General features: G+C 37.6%; 2 protein-coding genes across 7 annotated transcripts in view; one reads left to right on the top strand and one right to left on the bottom strand.

Moving 5' to 3' along the window:
• Positions 1-23,963, bottom strand: part of LOC117235794 (zinc finger protein 628-like) — a 103,695-nt gene extending 79,732 nt beyond the window's left edge. For 2 of the 3 annotated variants that reach the window (XM_033498133.1, XM_033498135.1), the window contains exon 1: positions 23,879-23,963. The gene's annotated coding sequence lies outside the window, so the exon portion shown is untranslated. The remainder of the gene's footprint in view (positions 1-23,878) is intronic. The other variant, XM_033498134.1, reaches the window with a different exon arrangement.
• The window catches only part of LOC117235795, a 113,040-nt gene continuing 109,686 nt past the window's right edge, over positions 22,919-26,272 (top strand). Inside the window, exons 1-2 of one of the 4 annotated variants that reach the window (XM_033498136.1) lie at positions 22,919-23,459; positions 24,947-25,117. In XM_033498136.1, the coding sequence (XP_033354027.1) occupies positions 23,412-23,459; positions 24,947-25,117 (219 nt within the window). In that variant the 5' untranslated portion in view covers positions 22,919-23,411. Of the gene's footprint in view, positions 23,460-24,199; positions 24,608-24,946; positions 25,122-26,272 lie in introns of those variants that run through there. The other 3 variants (XM_033498137.1, XM_033498138.1, XR_004493730.1) reach the window with 3 other exon arrangements.

The following is a 26,272-nucleotide window of genomic DNA, read 5'->3' as shown; positions in this document are numbered from 1 at the left end:
TGCATTCACATATTAATCAATTATGTCCAAGTATATCGAATTTCGTGTTACGTAATGGTATTTGCGTATGATTATCAAAATACGATATACCATAAAAACGAAATGTAGAATCCGATAAAAAGACACGTCACTTAGAAACGATTTTGAAAAAAGAGAAATTTCTCACGCTATTTATGATTTCATCGATCCTATTAATTCAATTTTCGAAAGTTATACGCGTCTGATAACGATAATATCATTGATCTGTTGAAATAATTTCGCTATTTTAAATAGCTGTACTTAAGCATTTCGAAAAAAAACACACTAATCCTTTATGTTGCTACATATTATATATTTAACGTGATTTTGAACGTCGATAATAAGATTACCTTTGTTCGTTAAAAGAAGTATTTAATAACGTAATGAAGACACATAGTAGTGCACCGACGCGCATATACGAGAACAGGCGAAATTGTTGGCCGACTAAAAAGAAGTATTAACGTAATAACGGTGAAGCAAGTTAAACTGTTAAGTTATCAACTTAACACGCCGTAACGGTGGCGTACAAATAAATTCTTAATACAAAACGAGTCACACCTCGTTCCGTTGGCGCGGATTTACATATATATGCTCGCAAAGGACGGTTTTTTAAAAAGTTGCAGAATTCCGGGGGGGAAATAGAACGATAAAAAATTCGCATCCGCGTGAAAGACCAAACAGTGTATGGTGTAAAATTGCTCGGCACGCTTTTTATACGTCACTGAAAGTTAAACTTGGCTTAATTGCCCCTTTTCATACCGCGCGATCGCGAAAGTGTTTCGCTCGACATCGAAACATTTACAGTTTATTGTTATTTTTATAACCGTTTCCATTTAACTTTTTATTCGAATGTAATTCAACGATTCACACATCCACAACGCTCCCACCACCAGCACCGGTTAGAACACGGGCCGAAGCGATATTTTTCGTCCGATTTTCACGACGCGGCATGTTGAAATTCACGCTTGTTCACGCAACGCACGCAAACACAGTCCGGTTAAAATATCGTGAAAGATAATTCTATTTTTCATATGGTGCGATGCACCGTACCAAACGTTACCATGTTAATGCGCTATCTGTTTTTCGTAACATTTCTTGCGGCCGCAGCTACTGTAAATTTTTCTGCCCGAGAAAAACATTAACGTGCTCCTTATCAGCAATGGCTATCGAATCGTTTTAAATATTATTTCCTTTCTTTTTCTCTGCTGTTACTCGCGGAAGTTTTTCCATCGCTTAAAAGATTTATGTATTCCCTCTGAGAAGGATAACGTAGATATTTCAGATTCTTCGTAATTTATTCTTTGGTAAATATGGGAAGTTTATGCTAGGTACATATTAGCTCTTAGTGTTTTCCTCATATATTTGAAAAATCTATTCACGATATTATGTCGTATATAAAAGAAAAAGCAAAACTTTGTCCCGGTCTATTATTTTTTTTTTCACAAATTTATCTATTTATCTATCTTTTTTCTTCTATATATAACATAATATCGTGAATAGATTTGTCGAATTTGTATAATTTTATAATTTTTTAACATCATTGCTATCGCGTTACAGATCACCGTTCATTCGTTTAGATGATTTAAAAAATTCGTATAATTAAAAAAGAATTGAAAAAAACGCAAAAGCTACGATAAATCTAAAAAATCCATTTAGATCAACATAGCAGGAATTTTATCTGTTTTTCTTTCCATTTTCCTCTTCTATAAAGGTTCCAATCTTCGTATCCATAATGACTCGTGTCGCAAAAAAAGTTTTTTAACTTCTTAGAAACGTGAAATCGAACGACAAGCATTTTCATTTTCTCATTTCTCACCCCGATCAGACGAATCAACTTGGCGAGGTGAAAATAGAGGATTTACCCTTTCAAATGATCACGAACGGATGACTAAAGCATCACCTATTTCCACAAAATCATAAAAGTCAAAAGATCGATAATTTTTCGACAAAACTTTGGTGGTTTTTTTTATTGTCGAGTACGTAAAGAAGTAAAACAATGTTCGATTGATTTACATTGTTACATAAGCACTGATGATGATAAAAATTGAGAAATTGACATTTGACCTTGATAAACGACGAGACCGAAATAAAAGAATTTTAAAAATTTTTACTGTATGAAAAATATTGTATCTCGGTATTAAAAAGAAAAAAGAATACGCTTCGTCCAATTCCGTTCGATCTTCGAATTTGTTAACAATCGTACAATTTCATATTCAATTAATGTCTTTATTTCTAAATATAATTATATAAGAACAGAGAAATATACCTTCTAATATACTTTTTTTTATTAACGAAACTCGTATATAAATATACTACTTATTGCTGTTCGCAGATTCGTTTTAGTATAAGACATATATAAAAAGAAGAGTGTATTTTGCACACGAAATGCGTTAGCAAATAATCTTTTAATAAATGGATAAGAATATTTATGTTTCGATATCGAGGTGAAATAGTCTTCTGTGTTTAACTCTTCCACAGTGCAATAAAATGAAGAGAAATATAGAACAAACGAGATAAAAAATATTTGTTTTCTTGTCAACATTTTTTTGGATTCTTTATTACAGATACTATAAAGTTTGTAATTTTAGCTGTTGATGTGTAATAAATTCCTATGTTATGTATACTACATTTTGAGATAAAACGTTTAATGTACTATACATACATATTACACGACTGGTCTCTCTTAAGAAACTACTTTGCGAAAAAGTTAAGGAATATAACAAAAATGCACGTGACAGTTATACAAGAAGAAAATAGAGAAATCTCTATTGCAAAACTTCCTCGCATAATTGAACTGATACTGTGATACAGTGAAATTTTACAAGTCACAAGTCGTAAATTATAAATTACCAGTAGCAATAAATTTGCTTGTGATGCATATAACAGGAACAAATTCGATGATGAAGCAAATGAAATTTGACAAATTACAAGTTATTTGATTCCTTTATTTACCTTAAAATTAAAAAATTATAAGAAGATTATTATAAGAAATCCATAAGCTTCAATTCGTAACCTATCTATTTACTAGTATTATTAATTGATAAATTATTATACGACAGATAATAAAGTTACTTTATAGACAATAAAGTGACTTTATGGGCGAACGATAAAATGTCATAATAGACGAAAAATGTTGTTCGAGTCGTTATAGAAATTTCAATACCTTTTACTATTAAAATTTCCATTATTGGAAATTATTCAATTACTCGTCCTACACAAATCGATATCGATTCATCTAACCTTTTGCAAAATTCTGCTCCACAGCTGAGAGAACGATTTGATAGCAATCTGGTTGCCATTTTAACGACGTTTAGAAACATCAACGTCAATCGATATTGAAATATCTATAATCCAATCGCACGTACAACAAATTGAACAAATTCAACGATTCAGCACGAGATCAAATATATGATGGTAATAAAAAAGAAGGACTAATAAAAGTTTACCAACGTACATATCTACCTGCACCTTTAACAAACACACACGCCAGTAATATAATATATACTTACAGCTACTATAAAAAGTATTGGCACATACTCCTACTTTACAATGAAGTGTTTTTGTATCGGCTTCTATATTTCATAATATCAAATGATAGTCTAGCTACGTTCTTCGTTTAATTCCTCTAGAGTTGATCTAATAAAGAATCTAAGAAAACACACGCTGTATCCACGAGTATCGGATAGTTTATAAGCCAGATATTGACGCATGTTCTTAAGTATATCGTTTTCTTAAGACGAATGTAATTTCCAAATTTAAGCTTTTTACAATTGGCGCTTAAAATGTCACGCACCAAAGTGAGACATAATAAAGTTGCAACGTAAGAACTTTATGTAAACGCTAACGTAAAGTCATATAATTCATTACGAGGAATATTTTGGAAGTTTAATAAATAAAAGGAAAGAACGCCATAATAATAATCGTATGAAAGTTTCATTAAATGATACGAAGTTTAATAAGCTTAGACGTAATTAGCTAATATGTAAATGCTGTGATAAATACAACGGCGTATCGATACGTTCTGTAGCCATTGTACACTGTATGGTGCGTAGTATGATCAATCCCGGCCTCGAAATAGTTACCAACAAACTACGATTTCAGGGAACGGAATTCAAACCGTGCGGTATCAATTAACGAAATAATTCTCCTAAATTCGACGCTTCGTTTCGATGTTCCGCAGCGATCGTTTCGCATCGACTCGTCGCGATTACCCACGTTTACGCGATACTAAACTGGCGTCATAACGCACGCGTAAATCTCCGTAAGTATCTGCCCCACGATTTTCTGCGTTACCTACGATCGTGGATATATCAATCAACGAAAGAAAAAAAAAGGGGGGGGGGGGGAAAGAAGGCAAAAGACCTGTCTTACCCAGGATGCTTTTGCACGATTGAAATAACACTATTAGTAGAATTTCGTGAGAAAATCAATCGATCGATCGACCAATTTTCTTAAGCGAAATTTCATAATATCGGAACGAATAAAATTTTGTATGTAAATTTATATGATTTTACTCCAAGTATTCGTTTATAATAATTAACATTTATTATTACTCGACATCCAACGATCTTCTCGAAATCCAAACAGAATACACAGGGAAATATTTTCTTCGACAGCCAGAATACCATCTTTGATCAACGAATTCGTTGAAATTAATTACAATAATCGAGCAATTAAACGATAGATTAAATTATCAAATGAGTCGGATAATCGAGATAATACGTAATATCTTATTCCTGTCCATGCTGTTTAACGTGAAAAATTATACTTTACCGTAGAAAGTAATGGCTTTTTTCTTTGCCCCTTTTATTACTTTCTTTCTTTCTTTCTTTCTTTGCAGTTTGTCGAGCTACAAAAGCCGACGGAGACCGTTCTCCAAAGGAGAAGCTGTAAACATTGCGCGGTGACGCTAATGAAATTAAATATGACGAAATAATTTTCGTTTTATTAACCCTTTTAAGTGCAGCATTTATAAGTGTACATCTTATATGCCCGTTGCAAGCACATAACGCGAGTAATTAATTGGTGGGAACTGTATTCCAAAATCTGCGTTTCTCGTTAATTTTTAACGATCGTATTAGTACATCGTTAGCTTCGTGTATGTTAGTACCATGTAATAATAAAAATTTACATAAATTACACCAGCCCAAGACTCGAATAACACTGCTAATTAATAACTGAATCGTTATTTCACTGGAAAGATGTCTTCGATATATATATATATATACGTACTACAAGTAAAAGTTGTTCCAACACGAAATAAAACGTAACCTACCTAATAGCTTTGTTAACTGATTTCGTTTTATAGGGTTTTAAGCGTGTTTATTAATTTCCTAATAAACGTAATGTTTATACGCTACAAATGGTAAGACTAGTCCTTTGCCTGTTCATTGAAATAAGATAAATAGTAGATCGAGATAATTTTTACAAGTAGAATAAAATATGAAAAGACGATCGAAACCTTTACCTTTCGTAATGAAAATTACGTAATGTTATTCCAAATTCTTTTTTATTATTTGTCATCGCATATCTTTATGTTCTAGAGTTCAAAAGTATATCAATTTTAAAATGGAATAAAAAGATTTATCAAAGTAATGGATGAGTGAAGAACAGTTACGATAATTAATAATTTTAAAAGTCTAATCGAAGAATAACTGTTCCATTATCCAAAATGCACAAATAATCGCTTATTCTACTTGTTTTTAATGTCGTAACAAGTTGTAAGTAAGAAGAGGGAAAAGTCAGAAAGTGTGGAAATTATTGCGTAAAATTTGCAAGAAGGTAGAATTGATTGCGATAGGATGAAAAATTTTGCCTATGGTAAACATCCATCTGTTCCTCGGATACATCATGATCCTTATCGATCAAAAGTGACTTGATCAAATCACAGCCAACTAGAGGCATTAAAAAATACGTGGCTCGTTTATCCGCGTCGTGTTTTTCAGGCGAAATTACACGAAAGCGTGTCCGCGTTAACGCGCCTATCAATTTCCCCTCGGCAACTTAATTATCCGTTAATTGCAAACTTAAAATCACCGATAAAATATATCACACGTCGGAGATAAATCACCGCGATATTTATGAGTGTACAATTACCAGGCTTAGCGTAAAACTATCTTGCGATTTTCAGAAAGGATCGCATATTAGTAGACATTAAACGAATCGATCGGTTCGTTTGACGATTTAAAAATCGCTATTTTCCCTAACAATTTCCTAATTAATTTTCTAAGTTTTCTAAGTTATTAATTTAAAGAAAAAAGATTGTTTTTCTGTTTTTTAGTCACCTCATACAGCTTCAAAAGCCTCTTAGAAGTTGGATTAATCAAATCCATTGTTCGCCACTTTCTTATTTTCTTAAGGAACAAATGAATTGTTTCCTTTAGATCCTTCGTGCCAAGAATATGACACAACTAATGGTAAATCCTAAATCATATTTAAAGAAACAACGCGTGTAACTACTTTTTGTCATATTCTGCAATTTTTACCACGCTTAAATATTCAATTCAGAATAAAACGATAACGATTTATTCGTCAGTGAACGTTCTTAATTTATGTAAAACAGGTACAGATATATTCAAGAGAAATATGAGAAAGAGAAGGATCGGGTATTTCTAGCGTTAAACGCGACTACAAATGACTTTACGGGCCACAACAATTTTAATACTTCAACCGATAGCTCAAACATGCGATCGATAAAATTATTCGAAAATTAAAGGTTTATTAATGCGCTACACGTAAATTTATCCCGAAGAGTCGCGAAGCTGAAGTTAATTAACACGCGTGCATCGCTCCTGTTCAATGCATCATTCGTTCATGACTTTGGTGCATCGTTATTTCGAGCAGCGAAATAATGGCGACAAAAGCCAACCGAACAGCTGTTGGTTTTTCTCGTACACTTGTAAGCGTTTAGAAAGCAACGGGTAATTATAGATTGTAAAATGTTCCATTCGAGAATTATGGATATTCATACAAATTCTAATTATCATAAATTTTTATAGTCACAGAAATGGAACCTGAATAGAACTCTATAATCTGTTTGTACCTTTTTCAATTTGATTGTTTTTATTATCTATTTGTTACTATCAGTACAATACTACTATTACTATTAGTAAAACCTGCTAGCACACTATTTGTATTACTATTGTTATCAAACACTTTACATCGTTAAAAATACCGATTACGTTTCTTAAAAATAGAGAGATACAACAGATATACTATTTATAATCTATTATATTACCTTTTATTATATTATTCTTTTGAATCGACTTCTTGATAGAACATTATGTTCAACAATGCTATCTCGGTTTCCCCAGTTCACTGTGCTTTTCTTAGATATTTTGAACGAGAATAAATCATCGATCGATGCGTGTTAATAAACTAACACACACGAGACTAGTTACCACGGGACTGTTTTCCAGCGGAACACGAGCAACATGGACCATCGGTCTCGATTTTTCAAAATTATCCCCTGATGATGTCACAGAACGCGACGTGAGATAGACGAAATTCCGTATCGTCGTAGTGCGTCAAGGCGCGAATCAAACGATTTCGCGAACGTAACGAGACCCTGATAGAAAGGATTGCATGGCATATTCTGCAACGTCATTTGTGTATTTCCAAGAATTCTCCTGCTTTTAACTTCACTTTGCGTACTTTATCGTGCACGCTGCATCTCTCGGTGATGAGAACTCGACCATTACGTTCTACGTTTTACTTTAAGAAAGCAGACAGAATCGGTTCTCGGTCTTCAAGCCATACCACGGTGGACAAAAACGCAACGACATTTATAATTCTACTTTTGATTCAGGTATTTTTAAATCTTCTATCTTTGACGTATTGCCGTCGAGATTTAAGCATTGGTGAACAACAATGCAGACAAAAACCATAAAATACGATATAAAATATAAATTATAAGCGACACCATATAGCATATACAACAAAGTTACTAATATTCGAAGCTTGTTTAATTATATCGTTTATTTTATTCGATTCAAGCCTACTGTATGACTTAAGTAGGTGCTTTTGCGCTTGAATCTTTCACTTCGATTCTCTCGAAACATTAGGAATCTTTTTGTTCGTTGGAATAACGAGAGAGGTAGAAAAACTGAAGAAACACAGCAGGGTTAAAAGAAACGTTATTAAAAAAAGGAAAGAACGCGTTTGAACGTAACGATGAATCAATTGGTGAGATAGAAGCGGCGATCGAGAGGATTATGAAACGAGATCGCGCGAGCGAGGGCAATATCGAGAGGTGATGGCCATTAGGACCGCGGCAAATATTAATTAAACGGTAATTCTTGCGATCACCGAGCCAGTGGTCCGCGACGATCGAAACCGCAGAGAGGCAATGCGTAATCAGCGGTCGCATTAATAATTTTACGCTTTGTTTCTGCGACGCGTAACCGGCTTTTGCGCTAAATCTCGCGAGCACGATCGATCGTCGAGGTTATCTTGCGCGCGTAATCGAGAGAAAGTCGCGAGAATAGGACGAGAAACGACGCGAATCTCCGCGCGATTGTTACGAGGGCAACGCGACGCTAATTTTTCTATTATTCCTGTAGCTACTGCGGATCTTTTTCATTGATCGTTTAGGATCGTATCAACCACTACGATGGATTATCAGTTGAAATAATATTCACAGTTGAAACCAACGGTTTTCTTTCGTAAGTTTTCGAGGAGATTTTACTTTATATTTCAAAATTATAATTCTCACAATGTTAACGAGCAAAACTGTTTAATTTGAATTCCTTGGATTGTCTTTTTATAGAAAAGGAAATTCGCAATACTCGATGGAATTGTTATTGGTACGCTGATATCCATATGATAATTAGTTGCTTGATAATAGTTGTTCCAATCTTATGCATAAATGTTTTTTACTGGCGGTGAAAGGCTCTTTGTTTATTGAAACGAGAGTGAAGTTGAGATAGAAAAATTCGAAGACAGGGTTAACAACATCGATTAATCTTTGCTCGTAAGATCAACTCGCACTCCTAACAGGAATTATACTTCCTATTCAACGAAGGCGGACTGCATTCCCACTAAAGTTTCATTCGGACTGCAACTTTAGTTTCAAATTATGTCTTCTTCTGACCAAGGATTATCAAATATAGATTATGTATAATATTTCAATATTATGTCACCTGACACAGGATATTACGACAGCTTAACGCTTGCCTAAGTGGCTACTGAAGAAATCATAAGGTTAATACAACCAAATCGCGAATAAACCACGATCCCATATTAACCTATAAACGAAATTTAGTAATTCGACGTGATCCAAGATAGATAGCGATTTGCCAAATTATAGATTCGTTAGGCCAATGATCTCATAATTTATAATTCAAAGGGTAATTTTGTAGTCCTTAAGAACGTTTCGAAATTTCCTCACTACTAAAATTAATATATACTATAGTAATTAATGTTCTATCGCTTCATTTAGTTCTAATATATAACAAATCTGTTGGTATTAGAATTCTCAATCGTTCCAACTATTTTAGACCCGAAGTGCGATCGAATCGATTTTGATCGTCGTTTGGCATATTTCCTATTGATATCTACTCCAGGTATCGAGCCACATTGTAAATTCCAAATATTGACGCGAGATTTAATCTCGAGAAACTTATCGAAGATAAAAAAAAGTACGATCGTATCGACAACGAATCAAAGACCATCTAATACAAAGATTCACCGTAAACGTGCCCAGGTATCCTGGCAAACCCGGATATTACAAAAATTTCAGATACTGACGCAAGAATTAAGATGTACGTTTTTAGATGAAACAGCGGTAAGTTCAGAGTTTTCGCCACGACTTCGTACGGAAGATTCCATGGGATAAGAGGTGTCTGCCAGCACCCAGTCGTCGTTAGCCAGTCGGTAACGACCGGCCTCTCTCCCACCCACGTTTAAATGCGAATCAAGTAGGAAATCCAGGCGGCGCGTGTACAAGAATAAAGGAAAGAGGAAGAGAAGTACTCGGCAAGTTCAGGAGGGAGAGCAAGAGAAAGCAGGAGGAAGCTAAAGTGTTCTAGAAGGAGACGAAGCGCGAAATAGAGGATAGGAAAAAGCAAAAAAAAAAGAGACGAAGAGAGGAAGAGAGAGCTAGGGTAAGCTAGGCGAAAATAACGATGGCTCGCCATAAATCAGGCAAGGCGACGGTCACGACTGCGGGAATCGCCTCGCTGCGAAAAAGCTCGCTCGGTTACCAATGACTAATCCCCGTGGTAAGCTTTTTGCGACGGCTTCCTTTTGCGCGCACGCCGCGCCCGTGATCGCCGGTGCTTATCGGCCGTTGCACGCCGGAAAAAAAGGCTGCGGCGCGGCGGCGTGAGCCGTGGCCGTGGAAAAATTATTTTCGAGCTCCACGGAGAAACGGACGCGGAGAAATGAAACCTTCGGTCGCGACTTCTTGTCACGGGACCGCTCGCCGACGCTCTTCGCGTGCCTCGTTTAACCGAGATCGCGCGTATTTAATTTTGTCGCAACAAATTAATTTGTAAGATTCATTGAACGTATACACCGTGGCCTTAAATTCGTGGTACAATCTGTCCCGTTCCCTGATCGTAGATCTCAGTCAATCAGAAATACCAAGAGCGTTCGACAGATATATTTAAGATCGCCTGCCAAGTATCGTGATTCTCCTATCCCATTTAATTACGATGATATTGTTAGGAGTGTGAATCTTCAAATCTCAATCGATAGGCGATACATAAACGATATTAGGTTCGTATATAAAATTCTTAGAAGATCAACAACTTGTGATCCTAGATCGCACACCCAATCTCCCAGAATGAACGAATTTACCTTCGAAAGAACGCGAGATTACTTGTTGTTAAACACTGAGCAACTTTGCGTCGCTTATGACTACCATAGCTATTTTAATGGGATAATGAATTTGACTAACTTCGTCGGAAGATCGATACACTTAGTCGACCCATGGAATCTCTAAGATCCCTCTTAAGAGAGATTTTATAACTTTTCTATCTTAATTGTCGATTTTACACATCAGCTTCTTGTTCCTAATTGTTTCTTATTATTTCTTTTCATTTCTACTATCTTACGGTTTGCTACCTTTCCTGTACCCGCTACGCTGTATCGTTCCTTTTTCACTAATGACATTTTCGCCGTGTTTCTTTCCGGTGACACTAATAAGTAAAATATAATATGAAACACGACTGAAGTCAGAGAGATTCTATGGCTCAGATCTACGGAATAAGATGCAGATCGAGAATAACAAAATTACGTTAGAAGCAAATCTGTCTGGCTTCAACTAGACAGAGTACGAAAATGTATCGTTAAAACGTCGACAAATTCGACGAGGGTCGCTTTGGTTAAACGAGACTCTCGATTCTAAAATTTTATTCTCCAATAAGTATTTATATAATACTTATTGGATTAACTCCAATAAGTATTTATATAATAATTTATATATTTATATAACACGTTCGATGATACGTGTTACTTCGAAAATTATAAATTTACTATTGGTAAAGTGGAATACCAAGATATAGAATTATATTCGAATCGTGTATTTAATTTTGGTATGAAAATTTATTCCAACGTGTAAGAGCAACTAATGAATATAGTTAAACTGGATAATCTGGGTAGATATATGCTAGTTTGAAAATTGTACAATGTTATTCTATAGTGACGTGAAATGTTTGGCAACGAAATCCGATTATGTATATTCGTGTCGTGCATGTAATTTTACAACGGAAAATAATTGTAAGATCGGATGAATGTATTTCAGGTAACTGGATAATCTTGAAAGATACGTGTTACTGCGAGTATCTTATTTTGCTATTATACTGATATTATATTAATACCGGCATAACACTGGTATAGAAAATAATTGTAAGGTTGCTAGAATATACTTCAACTGAATGGATAATACTGTGAGGTATATGCTATTTTAAGTAGTACGTAAATACCTATTTCATAATTGTTACTGATAATGTAACTTCATTAGAATATCTGCAAAATATAATTGTTGTTGTAGATAATTACGTATATTGGAAAGTATATCGAATTTCATGTATCATTTCCTCTAGGTACTTATTATATGTGTTTGGTGTTTTCGTTGAAAAATACTGAATTATAATTTTACACGTTGTAGGATTAGCATATAAAAGAAATTTACAGTATTTCGAGTCTTATAATATTTCACTGACAGCGGAGAGCCTAAACTTTCAGGTAGACTAATTTCCAACCAGATACAGCTGATACTGTGTGAAAAGAACAGAATTACTAACTTTGACGACGTCTTATCGGTCAAAAATTACATGCAGATTAACTCAGGGGATATTCTTTTACAGATTAATATGATACTTTCACGCGTTAAATTCAGAAATACTGCTGGACCGTTGTCATTTCAGATTTTATTACTCAGATGAATAAAACTGATAATTAGAATTAATTTCCTCGCTATCTTTCTTCATATACATGTGACAAAGTGTATAATATTTTTTTTTTATTAAATAACTAGAAATAGAAATAAATGAAAGTCTTTATTTTTTTTAAACATCGAATAATAATACGCGTTTAAGTAATAGTACACGTTTACCTATTCGTAAATATTGCACGAAAGAAAGAATTTGTCAGACAGACAGATACATATTTAAAAATTATCTAAAGTGTATGTCATCGTAGCTGTTAAAACGTAGCGTTATCTTTTCAAAATATCTAACGTTAATTTCCTTCTTTCTGCATAACATTTCGCAATTCAATGAAGAACCATAAATCGATTATCGCATTGCCAACGACCTAACAAGACCAACGTTACGAGAATCAACACGTGTCGATGAAATTTGAAATTTTATCAGAAATTTCACGCGATGTACGATAACTTACAAGATATTGTACGCGTACAATTGCTTTGATTACTGCGTTCCTTCATAAACAAGATTCCTGCCTGCAGAACGATTTCATCTCCTCTGTTTTGTTCCTGTAAGAACTGTTGCTTGCATTGTTCCTCGATTCAAAGAAAAACTCGATGAGCTTGAAAATGGAACAAAGAGAAAAAGTTAGTCAAGAGAAGCGTTGTAACAGAAATGGCTTTATCCTAACGGAAGACCGTCATGTGGCATATACGATACGCGTTCATCGCGTCACCACTTTCGCACGATATTATAATTAAAATTACTGCCTGCATATTAACTGAAAATATAGTATTAATTTCTAGTTTGCCTTGTTATTATGCCAAAAATTGAAAAATTAATAGTAGACTATAGATGTGTATGTAAGTTTGTATTTTTGCGAAATATTATCACGAACGTTACGTTTTAGATAATTTCTATATTCCTACGATTTATATGCATCCCCAACGTTTTTGTATTTCTCGTTTGCAGTAAACATGTTTTTCCATATTACAATAAATTCGGTGCATCGATAATGTTATCAGCCGAACCACCCATCAGTTATCTATGTATATCAGAGTATTAACTATGTATAACGATACATTGCTCCTCTATGAATATCATAAACCGAAATATACGTTCGAATTTCACAATCGCGTACACCTTTTACTCCAACTTTACGACTCGCCTTCACAAGGATTTCTCCGATCCAGCAAATAAACCGTACACCAACAACTAACTCGTCCCAGGCTCGAACAAATGTCAATACCATAAAACTTAAACCAATGTAATCTCTTTCAGAATTTAAACTTTCATCCATAACAAACGTCGGAACACGCATACAATATTAAAAAAAAAAAAAAAAAAAGAAGAAGAAATCGATATTGACTAGACATCAGATGGGTAGAAACTATCGAGACAGGGGTGACAATTAATCCAGGGTTGCGGAACGGCGAAAAAAAGTTTGTCGGATCTAATTAAACGGCCGCCTTGCCGTGCGTTTCGCGCGTTTTAAACGTATTACCAGCATTTAATGGCACGTATCGATTTCGACAACGATGAATGGCATCGAGAACGCGGCGTGTTTCGGGGGCACAGAGGTATACAACGAGAAAGAGGAAGAGGAAGAGAAAGAGAAAGAGTAGGAGTAACAGACAGGGAGAGAGAGAGAGAGAGAGAGAATACACACGAGGGGACGAACGCTGCGGTCCGCGAATGACATTTCAGCCCGAACAGCGACGGAGACCGGAAAACCGGGAGGGGAAAAACAAATCTACGGGTCGCGCGAATGACGTTTCAACAGTGCGGCCAACTGGAGCAATTACTAACGGAATATTGCAATCATTACGTCTCTATCTCCCACGCAGGCTGTGCCTCTGTGCCTGTCTCGGTCCCGTTTCAAAAAAATGATCGCGTATCGATGTGACCGGGGTAGACAACCGCCTCGCGTTGCAGATCGAAAATCATTCGCGGAACGCCGCCAATCAAACCGTTTCCACGTGAAACTTGATTTCGGCTCTTCCCTCCGCCTCTGCCTCCTACGCCACGCGCGTCTCCACCCCCGCGGGCGCCCACGAAACGACGACAACCACCGAGCGTCGACGGCCTATCCGTTACCGCGCGCTCTATTCTTTTTGCGTTCCGTCGGCTCCATTTGTTTCGCGATTTCGATACGCGCGCCTGTACTCGATGGGACGCGTTAACCGAATGCCGGTCACCGTTCAGTTTGTTGTCGTTGCATTTCCCTAGTGTTAAACGACGAGCTTTTAACTGTATTATCCGTAGTTTTGTGCGGAAGGGGAGGGGGGGGGGGGGGATCGATGTTTTGGGTTGCTTAGTAAGAAAGTATTTTCCGATTTACCGATGAAGAGTAATCGACTGTGCGTGGCTAGTACAGATAAAATACAAAATATAAAGCTCTTAGAGCGAAATTTCTGTTTAATCTGTGGGAAAAAGTTAACTTTATTAATTGCGACTAATAGGACAATTTTTGTTTTCGCGGTAGTAAACGACGAGCTGTTAACTGCATATAGAAATAAAATTCCGCTACTAAGACCGATATTAAGCGATATTATAAATGTTTCCTGGCTAAATAAAATACGATATTTTCCCTTACAAAAAAGTGAACAGTCGATTTTTCATAGAAGGCATTTCTAATTAAGCATTCCATTAAGATCACGGAATTCTTTCTTCCTGCGCTTAACATAACATTCTAAATGTTACGGAGACTACATTCCTCACAAGAATGAAAACAGAGATTGATGAAATCATAGATGATACTTGAACACATAAAATGCAATACTCCTCGTTGTTTTATTAACGTTCTGAACCTCTGAATGCTTAAAAATCAAACTTCGAATCCGTCCTCTAGAAACTAACAGAAAAGAAGAATTTCGAACAAGAATGAGAACAGTCATCAACGAAATTATGAATTGTATGTAAAAATACGATATTTTTACTTGAAGATTTATAAAATCTTCCTCGACGAAGAAGGAAATGGTCAGTTTCCTAAAGAAAACTATTTTCAAGCATTTCATTAGAATTCTGAATGAATTTTTTTTTTGAAAAAATGATGAATGACTGGAACGTTTGAAAAGTAGTTATTAGTAGATGCATAACTAATAGATGTAATAAATAAATAAGTGTTACACACAAATAGCCAACATTCTCATGACGTTACCGTAGCGTCATCGGTCGTCATAACGTTAACATTCTAAATCTAAGTCGAACTGCAATTTTTCTCTGCAAATAAAAAAGATCACGCGGAATTTAGCACACGAGTTATCAAGCAATATTACCAAGGTAGAAAAAATTCTGTTCATCGTAATTTGCAAGAAACATCCACGCGGCGGCACGATAATTTCGAACGATCGCGCAGGAACGATCACGCGCGACGGCTGATGAAAAGCGCGCGAACGCGATCGTTGCGAAGTGTCGCGTACAATCTGCCGTTCGCATCGAAGTATCTAAATATCTATCGAGTCAGGACGATACGATGTTTTACACTGTCGCTGAAACGTCGTTCATTTGCGAACAGCGTTTTAAATGAACGATATCTCCGCAAGCGGCTGCCTCTTATCTGCTCCGATTATGATTATAAATCGATAACCCGCGGTAAGAATGTGAGTAAATGCACGTACACTACCGATCGTAAGTATTGTTCAAATACTTTTTTGCAAATGTTCAAATACTTTTGCGAGCCACTGTGGGCCTATGTTTGTGTTTAGGCCTCTAGGTTCTATCGCGATATTTTATCACGATATTTCATCATGCGTAGCCACGTTAATTGAAAAGAATAAAATCATTTCGACTCGATTTATTCGTAATTTTATAACTAAAACACACGTTGTCAGGAATAAGCGAATATCCGGATGTTTTTAAACGATAGTATACACCGATTCGCGTGTGCTTCCCGGTAAATCGTGAGAACGACCATCTCTTGAAACGGCGATATGTTTCCTTTTTTTATCAAAACCTCTCCGTACCTTTAGTTCTTCCTTTTTTTTCTCTGTCGTTATTCGATGATAATTTCCTACAGTTGGAAATGAGACTAGATCGCGGATGGTATGCGGTCTATGCAAATTTCTCGCTACGTTCTCACGCTGATCCACGAATACCGCGGAACAGTCCGATTTTGCGTTATCGAAGATCTCTATCGAACGCGGATGTTTACAAATATTTCGTAGGAATTTAATCGTAACATCGATGTCGCTGCTCACCATTTTGTCATCCAAACGTAAACAACGTCCTATGACGTGGCTTTTTTCGTTTGTTCGAATTTTCCGCAAACCAACATAATTTCTGCCGCTTATCTTTTTCATTGTATGTTTAAAGACACGTCAGTTATTAGCGATCACAGGCAGAATGCTGGTTTTGAAATTTGAAATAAAAACTTTCTCAGAAAGTCTAGAACTTTCTTGCCGTAGTTTCCTTTTGGTAACACGTTGAACGAATTTGATGGGTCGTGGTTTGTATTTGGAACAGGTGATTAGGATATGATCGATAGAGTTTTGTACACAGCAAGTGTAACAAATGTTTGGTTCAGTTTTGATGATAAAACGGGAGCGTGTCCCATTTGTACGGACTATTGCACTGTTTTCGTTTGAGAAACATTTCGTATTTTATGTTAACAGTGTTCTTTATAGTTTTAGGAAAATGAATAAACGTATGGCCATACTTAACTAAAATTGAAATTAGAACTATGACATACTACTTTTACTATTTATTCCTATTTGTTTTATCAAACTATCGTATTAAATTAATACTGCACTTCATATATAAAAATATATTATACACTGACAGTATGCGCGTAACTACAAACGAATCCTATCATCGCTAGTCAGATGCCAAGAAATCAGAGTACTAGACAAGTGTACCACGAAAAAATCGTCACAAAACTATGCCTCTGGTCAGTTTTTTTTTATTTGCCAGTGGTTAATGACCCGAATGGTCGGCCAAGGAATGTCTTCGCGTATTAATCAGTCCAAAAAATGTACAAAACGGCACGCTATTTTTCGTAACGGACCAGCTGACGCTATTTTTGTGTTTCCACAAAACGTGTTGCCGTTCGTATTCTTCAAGCGACGCGCGCCTCTCTAAAACGCATGATTTACACCGACCATCGGACGTGCCAACAGCTGATTCTCTGACACGTTTCTGTCTGAATCTATTCTGACCTGCTTAGTTAAAATATGCTATCTGGCATTTTCTGCCATTTTTCAATCTATGTTAAAATATTTGAAGTTCCTTATTTATCTTTTAAGTAAAGTTAAGTGTATTTGTTTCTTAGAGATCTAACAACAGTCTAATTGGTTTGTACGTATAAATTTCTAAGTGCTTTTCAGATGACTTTGCTAGATTATAATCTTCTATGTATCTATCATCTACCAAGTTAGATAGTTCCAAATTTAAACGCAGATATAACATTTTATTGTAGCGGTATGTTACCGTGGCAAGTAAGAAAATTCTTCAATTTCTCGACGAATTTTTCTACCTTTCACTTCTATTATCTCGATATTTTTCTCTTTAATTTACATATTTAAAACTATGAATTAAAAACAATCCCAAGTGTTTTCTATATTAAAACACATACCTGGGATATTTAATCGTTACTTAATTGTTACGTTAACACGAACGTTCTTTCAATCGTTTACCGATTGTATCTTTCTAACGCTAAAAAGTATCTCAAGTTTATGTAATATATAAGAAAATCGTTACCGATATGCATGAATTTTCGCTTCGATTTTATGTTAAATATTTTCTTCGAATATTAAAAATCTCCTTTGGATCAAAATTTGAAAGTCCCAGCAGCGTTAATAATACGTGCCTAAATTATCTGCCTGTGTACACGCGTATAATAATTATCCTATAGGGTACGAAGCTCCTGCTCGACGAGATGACAAATAAATATTTTAAATTAGACAAGAAAAAACTGATACGATAGAAAGAAAATGGCGAAAGTACAATTTTCTCGGATATTTCAAAGTGACGGATAAAACATGTAACTAGTATCGGCAGTATTAATGTATAAGCATTGTATATGATGCGAAAAACCACGTTATCGTTCGATAAACCGTGGCCGACTCTGTTATCCTCTTTCTTTCTGATTTTTCCCAGTAAAAATCTCGAGAACTTTCTCATAATCGCGGCCAGTTTCGTACTGTAGGAGAAGTTTCGTACTTTTCATCAAGTGTGTACGTACTTTTCTTCGAGTTCTCGCGGCGAAAGGAATTTAATTTGTGGTTTTTTCTTTCTGGTCTTCTTTTGAAGCGGCGCGGATGGAATGCGATGCTCGATTAAGAAAAACCAAAATTAGACAGCGATGCAACAACTGTAATTATCGTGCTCTGAATTCTGATAAGATCATACACGTTCGTTATACATACATTGTTACATTCGGCGCACGAGTACTGTTAGACAGGCGGTTTTGTTTAGTTCGCTTTCGAATCGAACGGAATGTAAAATGTTCGTAAGAGTCAGCAATTACGTTGCGAGATATGAAAATGTATATTTAACAGCGAGTATCAGCGGCTAAATAAAGATTCACCGTGCTATAGAAAGGTATGATTTCGAGATTCAAAGCTAAGAGATGTAAAATACGGTTTCATCAACTCTGTAATGTTTCGATAAGTCTTTTGCGGTGTGAAACGTAGCGAAAATATATTTGCTATTTCGTACGGTATGAAATATCTGTGTTTAAGCGTTGGACAACTTTTGAACCGTTCAAACTTTGCAACATTACGATCACTGGAATCCTAAGGTGTTATGGTTTTTGCATTTTCATTCAGGAAAGGAAAATTTTGTTCTGTATAACGATAAGTTTGTAACGACATAATTTCCTTTGAGAATTTGTATATTTCACGTTAAAATAAAATCACGTTATTGTGCAAGTGCGATAGATTTTTACGTTTTCAATATCGTATGAACTGCTTGGAAGGTAAACCGATTATTAACCATTAAACCATTATTTCTAAATTTCATTAGTATTAATATTCTCAAACAAAAAGATGATCTAGTTATATAAAGTTATTCCTTGTTGGCGGATGACATAATTGCACACATGCACGACAGTGCATCGAATTCATTTGACAGTAAAGAACACGGCAATAAGAAATATGAGAATTATTCGTCGAAGAAAACATGACTTTAATTTTCTTTTAAAATGTTACATTTAGTCGAATAGATAAGATTTGTCTCAAACTTTAGATACTAACATGATCAGGACACTTGAATCTATTAGTAAGAATGATAATGAAATTTCAGTGTTTCGTATAATACGTATTTATAAAATATGTCTACAAGTGTTCGAACATCTTCCTCGGTCATTATCTAATAAAAATTGCCTAAAATGTAAATTTTCTAGTATCCTAATAGCTGAAAACACGTCAATTCCACATTAATTCCTTTTTCTCGTGAAAATTAAGATCGATCTAAACTCACGCAACTCGTGCGGTTCCGAGAGACAAGTTTCCTCGATCCCGCGACGACCAGTACGAAACGTATATAACTTTCTCGACGTCGAATTTCTCAACTCGACAAATACTGTTTCGCATAATATGTAACACAGCGTGTCAACGTAAAAAGGGCAATATGTGATACTACATCCGTACCAACGCCTCGTATATCGTAACAGATTTTCCTGATTTATTCGGCCGCGTAGAAAGTGAATTCACGGAGAGTGTGGGCTGTAACTTCGCACGCGTTTCCCAAGCCGCTGCAACAATCGCGAACGCGGTTTTCGAAACGAACGAAAGTGCTTTCTAAACGTATCGTCATAATCGAACATTAACATCGATCGAACGTTACCATCGATTTCTTTTGTTGAAACGTGTAATCAATGAAAAGCTAATTCTAGCCCGTAAACTGAGTTATTTTTGTCATAAATGTAGAATATTTCATTTGGAAATCTCGAGCGAAGAAAATGATAAACCTTCTATAAAACAATAATGTTTATATTCAATATTTTGTCAACTAATTCCACGTTAGAATAATCTTCTCATTTGACTTTAGAATGAAATACGTGTTTTTGTCATTCGTCGTCCTGAACATTTTTTAAATGTTAAGAATGTTAATGTGATCTAATATTACTAATACGATATGTAAACTACCATCGTTTATAAATGGCATATCTTTGAATCTATCAGACCATTTTTTTCCAAAAACTTCATGTTGAAATAACTTTTTTGCGGTCACAGAGTGATAAATATTAGAAAATCGACAAAAATGAACTTGTCATATTTTCTTCGTTTAACACGATAAAAGGAATACCGAATGTTTTTTAATTCTACATGATAATTAGATTTACGTAATAAAAAAATTCTTCATGAAGTTAGATACAATAGGAGCGTGTTAAATGCTACTTAAAATGTAATAAACATTAAATATCTACATAAAACAGAAATGAGGGGCTCGTAACAAATTGGTCATAACAATTGGACGTTCGAAAAGAACTGTATATACTCTAAGCAGGACTTATGTATATCTAGAGGCCTAGAAAAACTATGTTAAATAATTTATTACCAAGAAGGATGAAATATTCTTCAAACTCGTAAGGTTGCAGATAATAAAATGTCTGATTCTACCTAAATTTTTCTTAACTTTCGAATTACCTACAACTTTCCCAAGCAATCTGATACTAGCAATCAATATTAAAAAAGATAAGAAAGAAAAGAAAGGAAGGAAAACAAAACAGAAAACTTTTCGCAACGTTGAAGAAACCTAAACCGTCTGGATTTTGTTAAGAAACGATATTTTTATTGGCGTCACCCTGTATAAACCGCGCTGCCAACGATTTCCTCTGAAGATCTTCAATGTCACGTACGCGTCGATAACGTGAAAATCCGCGTGGGGACGCGGAACGCGCGTGCGGCAGCCACGGGACGCGGCAACTTCGTGGAAAATTCGCGGAACTTCCCGGAAAGCAATGAGCCGCGACAATTTCAACGCGTAACGATCGTTAAACGTCCAACGGTAGGTATATAACGTGTGCGTGTATGTGCGTAGAACGAGACGGATGGACGCAATAGACGCGGGCAACGGAGAAACGACGACGGAAAAGACGTGGTAGAACAGAGACGGTTAAGGTTGCAGCGAGACAGATAGAGGGAGAGAGAAAGAGTACGCGATAGAGACGGTGTGCATGCGAGAGAGATAGATACAGACACGGTCGACGGTGCGAGAAGGAAAGTGCTACAGCACGCGACCTTCACGAAACGTCAAACGTCTATGCTGTTTAGCATGCAGGGCCGTACGACTGAAAGAGGTTCACCCACGCTCTCGCCCTCAAATACCTTTTCTCTCTTTCTCTCACAGAAACTAGACTATCATTTACCGATTCGAGATTCGCGGTGCTTTCCACAACGTCGAGGAAATCGCATTTCGTCACTGTTACCATAATCTTGTAGAAACGGAACGACAGAACGTGATCTCCCGACGAACGAGAAATCGTAGGTGTATATGTATACGTATGAGCTTTCGAACCTAACAGTAGATGTTGATCGACTTTATCATTAGCGGACGACTGGTCTCGCGTGTCGGTTAAAATTGAACCGATCGTGGGCGAGCACGAGTCACAGGAATTTCGAGCTGTCAATAAACAGACGTGTCCGAGAGAAGCGACTCGAGGATGCGGAGAAACTTGTGTGACAGCGTGACACGCGAGACTAACCGTCCGATTCTCGCGGTTTGGAGGAGAATCATCTACCTGATACCCCACGAAGATTCTTCTCCTTCTCTGGTATTCAGAGAGATTTTTTTAATTTGTTATTTGGTCGCTCACCCGAGAAGCAGTGCTCACCGATCGCCCACTTGACTGGCGTCGTCTTCCAAAAATCTCGGCTTACTCTCCCGACGCACGTGTGATATTTTCGTCCCGCCGTTGGCGGCTCACGGAACACGCACTCTTTGCCTCACGTTTTCGCTTCAACACCAATCGAGACGCGTTTCGAACGAACCACGGGCTGCCTCGCGTTCTTTTCCTCGTTCGATTCGATCCGATCCAGCATGTCGTTCGTGACTGGTTTTTATACACGACATTTCGTTCGCAATCGAACGCAAAACTCACTTGTCGCACGCTTGTCAGCGGCCAAGCCGCACCGACGAGTATAGGTTAGGTAAGAAAGCTTGCTAGGTTAGGAAGCTTATTACGTACTGTTCCAGCCAACTTTTCGAAAGCTATCACTTTTGACGTCTCTCCGGTTGTCATTTCAAGAGATGCGTCGTCGATGCGTTTTTCACCAAGTTACTCATGTACGCTGTCTCATAATGTGTGTTGCCGACGCACTCCTCTCGATCCGTCACTTGACGATCTTCGACACTTTGCATCGAACCGCGTCCCGGCCACGAAATTCCACGGGAATCTTCCTCTACGTCAATGCTGCTTTTAATCGGTGACACGATCGACCGACGTTGCTTTCACGAGTGCGTTTAACTTTTGTTTACTTTTCTCCGCGTTTGAGCGCGCCGTTACCGCGCCGATATGCTTTTCCGATTGATTCGCGGCGCGTTACGCGATCGCGGATACGCGTTACTTTTTCAGATCTGCGACAGATCGTCGAGATATCGCTAGAATCGCACACTGTCGCTGTAATCGATTATCGTACTTCACTATTCACTTGTCACGTGTCTTCGTGTATCGATGCGCGGCGTAACGAATTTTTCCTGGCCAGCCTATCGCTCGTGCCAAAAACGTTTTTGGAGTCGGTTTCCGGATCGTTCGAAATGATTCACGAGTGTTAATCAACGTGTACGATGCGTTCGCGATCTCGTACGTGGTGAACACTTTGATTCGTAGCATGACAGTGACAAACGACGATTGTGTCGAAGTAATCGAAGAAATTGGCGAAACATAGACGGTTCGCGAATACTTTGAAAAATTTGTTTGGCAAAAGTTAAACAGCACAAGGTCGATCAACGTCGAACGTGGTTACGATGCGTTGCGAGAAACGATTCACGATCCACTGGCGTCCGCGCCACGGGTAACTGTCAACCGTGGGATTTCACGTGTCTCGGGCGCGCTGTTCGGGCGACAGAGACGTTCTCTCGATGGGAAATCCAATGATCGTGCACGAGAGATCTATGAACGGGTGCAAAGTGCGTGTTCCGTGTCCTGCCGTGTGTTTGTATTCTTTTTCTTTTTCGCGTATCGGACGATGGAATCGAAGAAAATCGTAGCTGATACGGTGCTCTTTTTCTTTCTCTCTCTCTCTCTCTCTCCCTCTCTATCTATCTATCTGCTTTTTCCACGGGTATCGCTCGTGACAGCAAACAGCAGCGGCGACAACAACAACAACAGTAGCAGTAGCAGTCAATGTCGTGAAATGTAACAGGAACGGGCACGTACGAGGAAAAAAAACTTCTTTTTCACACCCCGGCAAAAGTGTTTCGTCGTAAAAAAAAAAATTGAAAAAAAGGAAATAAATAACGAGAAACGTGTAATCACAGATCGCTGCCGACAATTGCACGCACTTGGAGCCACGAATTCGAATGGACACTCGCATAGAAATATTTACCTTGCTACATGTAAAATGAATAGAGAGCCTGCCTGAATCGAACGAAGGAAGGCTCAACCGGCCCACTGTGACGTCGCCGGCCTACTGTCAGCTCAGCGCTCGCTCGGCCCCGCGGTCAACTAACCTACCGTGTTCGCCGCGCAGACTTTACCGACAAAATAAATCGATTCGGCACCGCCCACGAGCATAATTCGCCCACGATAAATCCTATTCGGTTATATAACTAATTTACGCAAAAGTTTCACGTCGATATCATTATTTAATAAATATCTAATGTTGTTTCGGTCGCTCGCTTGACTAGCGTAGTAGTCAGGTGTGAAACGCTCACGCGCACAGCCACACATACAGAGACGGCGCACGTTTCCCTCGCAGATCTCGCGATTCGTAGAGCCATAGGCGTCGTTGGACCAAAAAAACTCTTGTTCGTCGTGTTAAGGGTGGGAGGGGAGATCGTGTAAGAATATCAAACGCATTGACGTCTTACGCAGCACGGAAGGTAATTATTTCGGACGTACTTTGCCGCACGTCTGACCTCGAAATTAGAAATTTCGCACGGTTTGGACTGGCGTAGCTCGAATTTACGTGCGCGACAGAGACAGTATAGGAGTAAGATAGCGCGAGACAGCGCGTGTGCGTGCATACAAGAGAGAGGAAGATAGAAAGAGAAAGATAAAGAGATGCACAGACGGAACAGATATTCGCGTGCAATTCTGCCCCGATTTGTCACAGGTATTTTCCCCTTCCTCTTCCTTTTGTTACATCGCCTACGCAACATCGAGTCGAAGATGCTTTCCTAAAATTTATATGCAGATTTTTCTTTTCGCGTTAAGCTCGATAGTTTCGCGGGCTTTCAAAGGCTATCGAGAAACGTTGTCTCCCTCTCTAAAATCGATTCTCATTTTTCCATATTCGTATCGAATAAAAGTCCACGTATTTTTTCTAACCTTTCATAAACCCTTCTTCTTAAGAAAGGGACAGAGAGAGAGAGAGAGAGGGAGGAAGAGAGAGAGAGAGAGAGAGAGTGGGAGAGAGAAAGAAAGTAAGAAAAAGAAACAATCTTTTGTACAGGTATCGGAGAAAGGATCGGAAGGAGCTCAATACCACGAGAATCATATCGGAATACGAAGGGGACCTCGAACGCGCGACACGTGCGACTTCGAATTAGAAAAAGTAAACACGCGTTCGGCCAGGTGGCGCGGAATGTCGTTGCTATATCGATGTGCGGACTCCCGCGCGCAGGTAAGTACGTATACTTTTCGTGCAATATATAGTTGTTACGATACGTCTGGCTATATAGATTCTTAGGTAATACTAATTGCGTCCGACTGTCGACTACATCCGTAAAGCTCGCGGCAGCCGCGTGCGTGCTCGAGAGGGCGCGCGCGCGCGCGTGTTTGCTAGCGAGCCAGCTCGCGAGATCACGCGTCTATATACGCACACGTGGACCTGCACACAAGCACACCGCCGCGGGGAATAATTTCATTGTAGCTACTTTAATGCGATCGTCGCCGATAAATTATTCCTAGGCTGATAGCTCGTGATCGCCGCCGTAAGAACCGGAATTTACGGCGAGTCGTGCCGTCTCGGTTTAAACGCAAATCCATCGTGCAAATTGAATTGCCTCAATGTCAATAGTTTCTTCATCCGATGAAAGAAGGCCATGCGGTGGCACGTTAACGCACGTAATCCCCCCCAGCCATTCTTTTAATGGTGTTTCTCGATCGATCACGATGCAATTCTTTTATTTTCGACGCTTCTTTGCATAGCGTTAAACATAGGAAGGAATGCTCGAGATAACTGTAGTCGCGACACTTTTTAAGTTTGTGTAGCATCCTCGCAACGATTAATAAATTATGCATTGTGTAGACTCGGAACTAGTTATGCATACTTTGGCTTTTTCAAATCTTTCTTCTTGTGTACACGTTGCACGAACATGAGTTATGAGCGTGCTATAGCGAAGCACATTTGATACGCCAACGCGAAGAACTCTGTGTGAATGAAATTACTTTGTTGCGATTTCCGTTAAATCACCCGAGTTTTTCCTTTATCGATCTTCATCGTTACACGCTGGGACGTAGAATCGCGCGTTACGTAGGTGTTCTGTAGAATGTAAAAAATGTCCGATACCGACATTCGAAATATAATTCAGAAATTTTTACTCTACAAATGAAACAAATAATAAAGTATGGAAATAAAGATATTGCATATTACAGATAAAAGTGCTAACAATTTCGATTAAGTATTTAATATTTCTAAAAATTAATGGTAATCGAATAGATATCATTTGTTAATTCCAAAAGTTGTCAATCAAAATTTCTTTCGTTATAAAACCTTCGCAAACAACAATTAAATCGCGCGTTAAACTCCTATAGTTTCCATTATCCGCGGTTTTTC

Source organism: Bombus vosnesenskii, unplaced genomic scaffold, assembly GCF_011952255.1.
Source record: "Bombus vosnesenskii isolate JDL3184/JDL3185 unplaced genomic scaffold, Bvos_JDL3184-5_v1.1 scf7180000013319, whole genome shotgun sequence".
Lineage (NCBI taxonomy): Eukaryota > Metazoa > Arthropoda > Insecta > Hymenoptera > Apidae > Bombus > Bombus vosnesenskii.
This window is presented reverse-complemented; position numbering and strand designations above follow the sequence as displayed.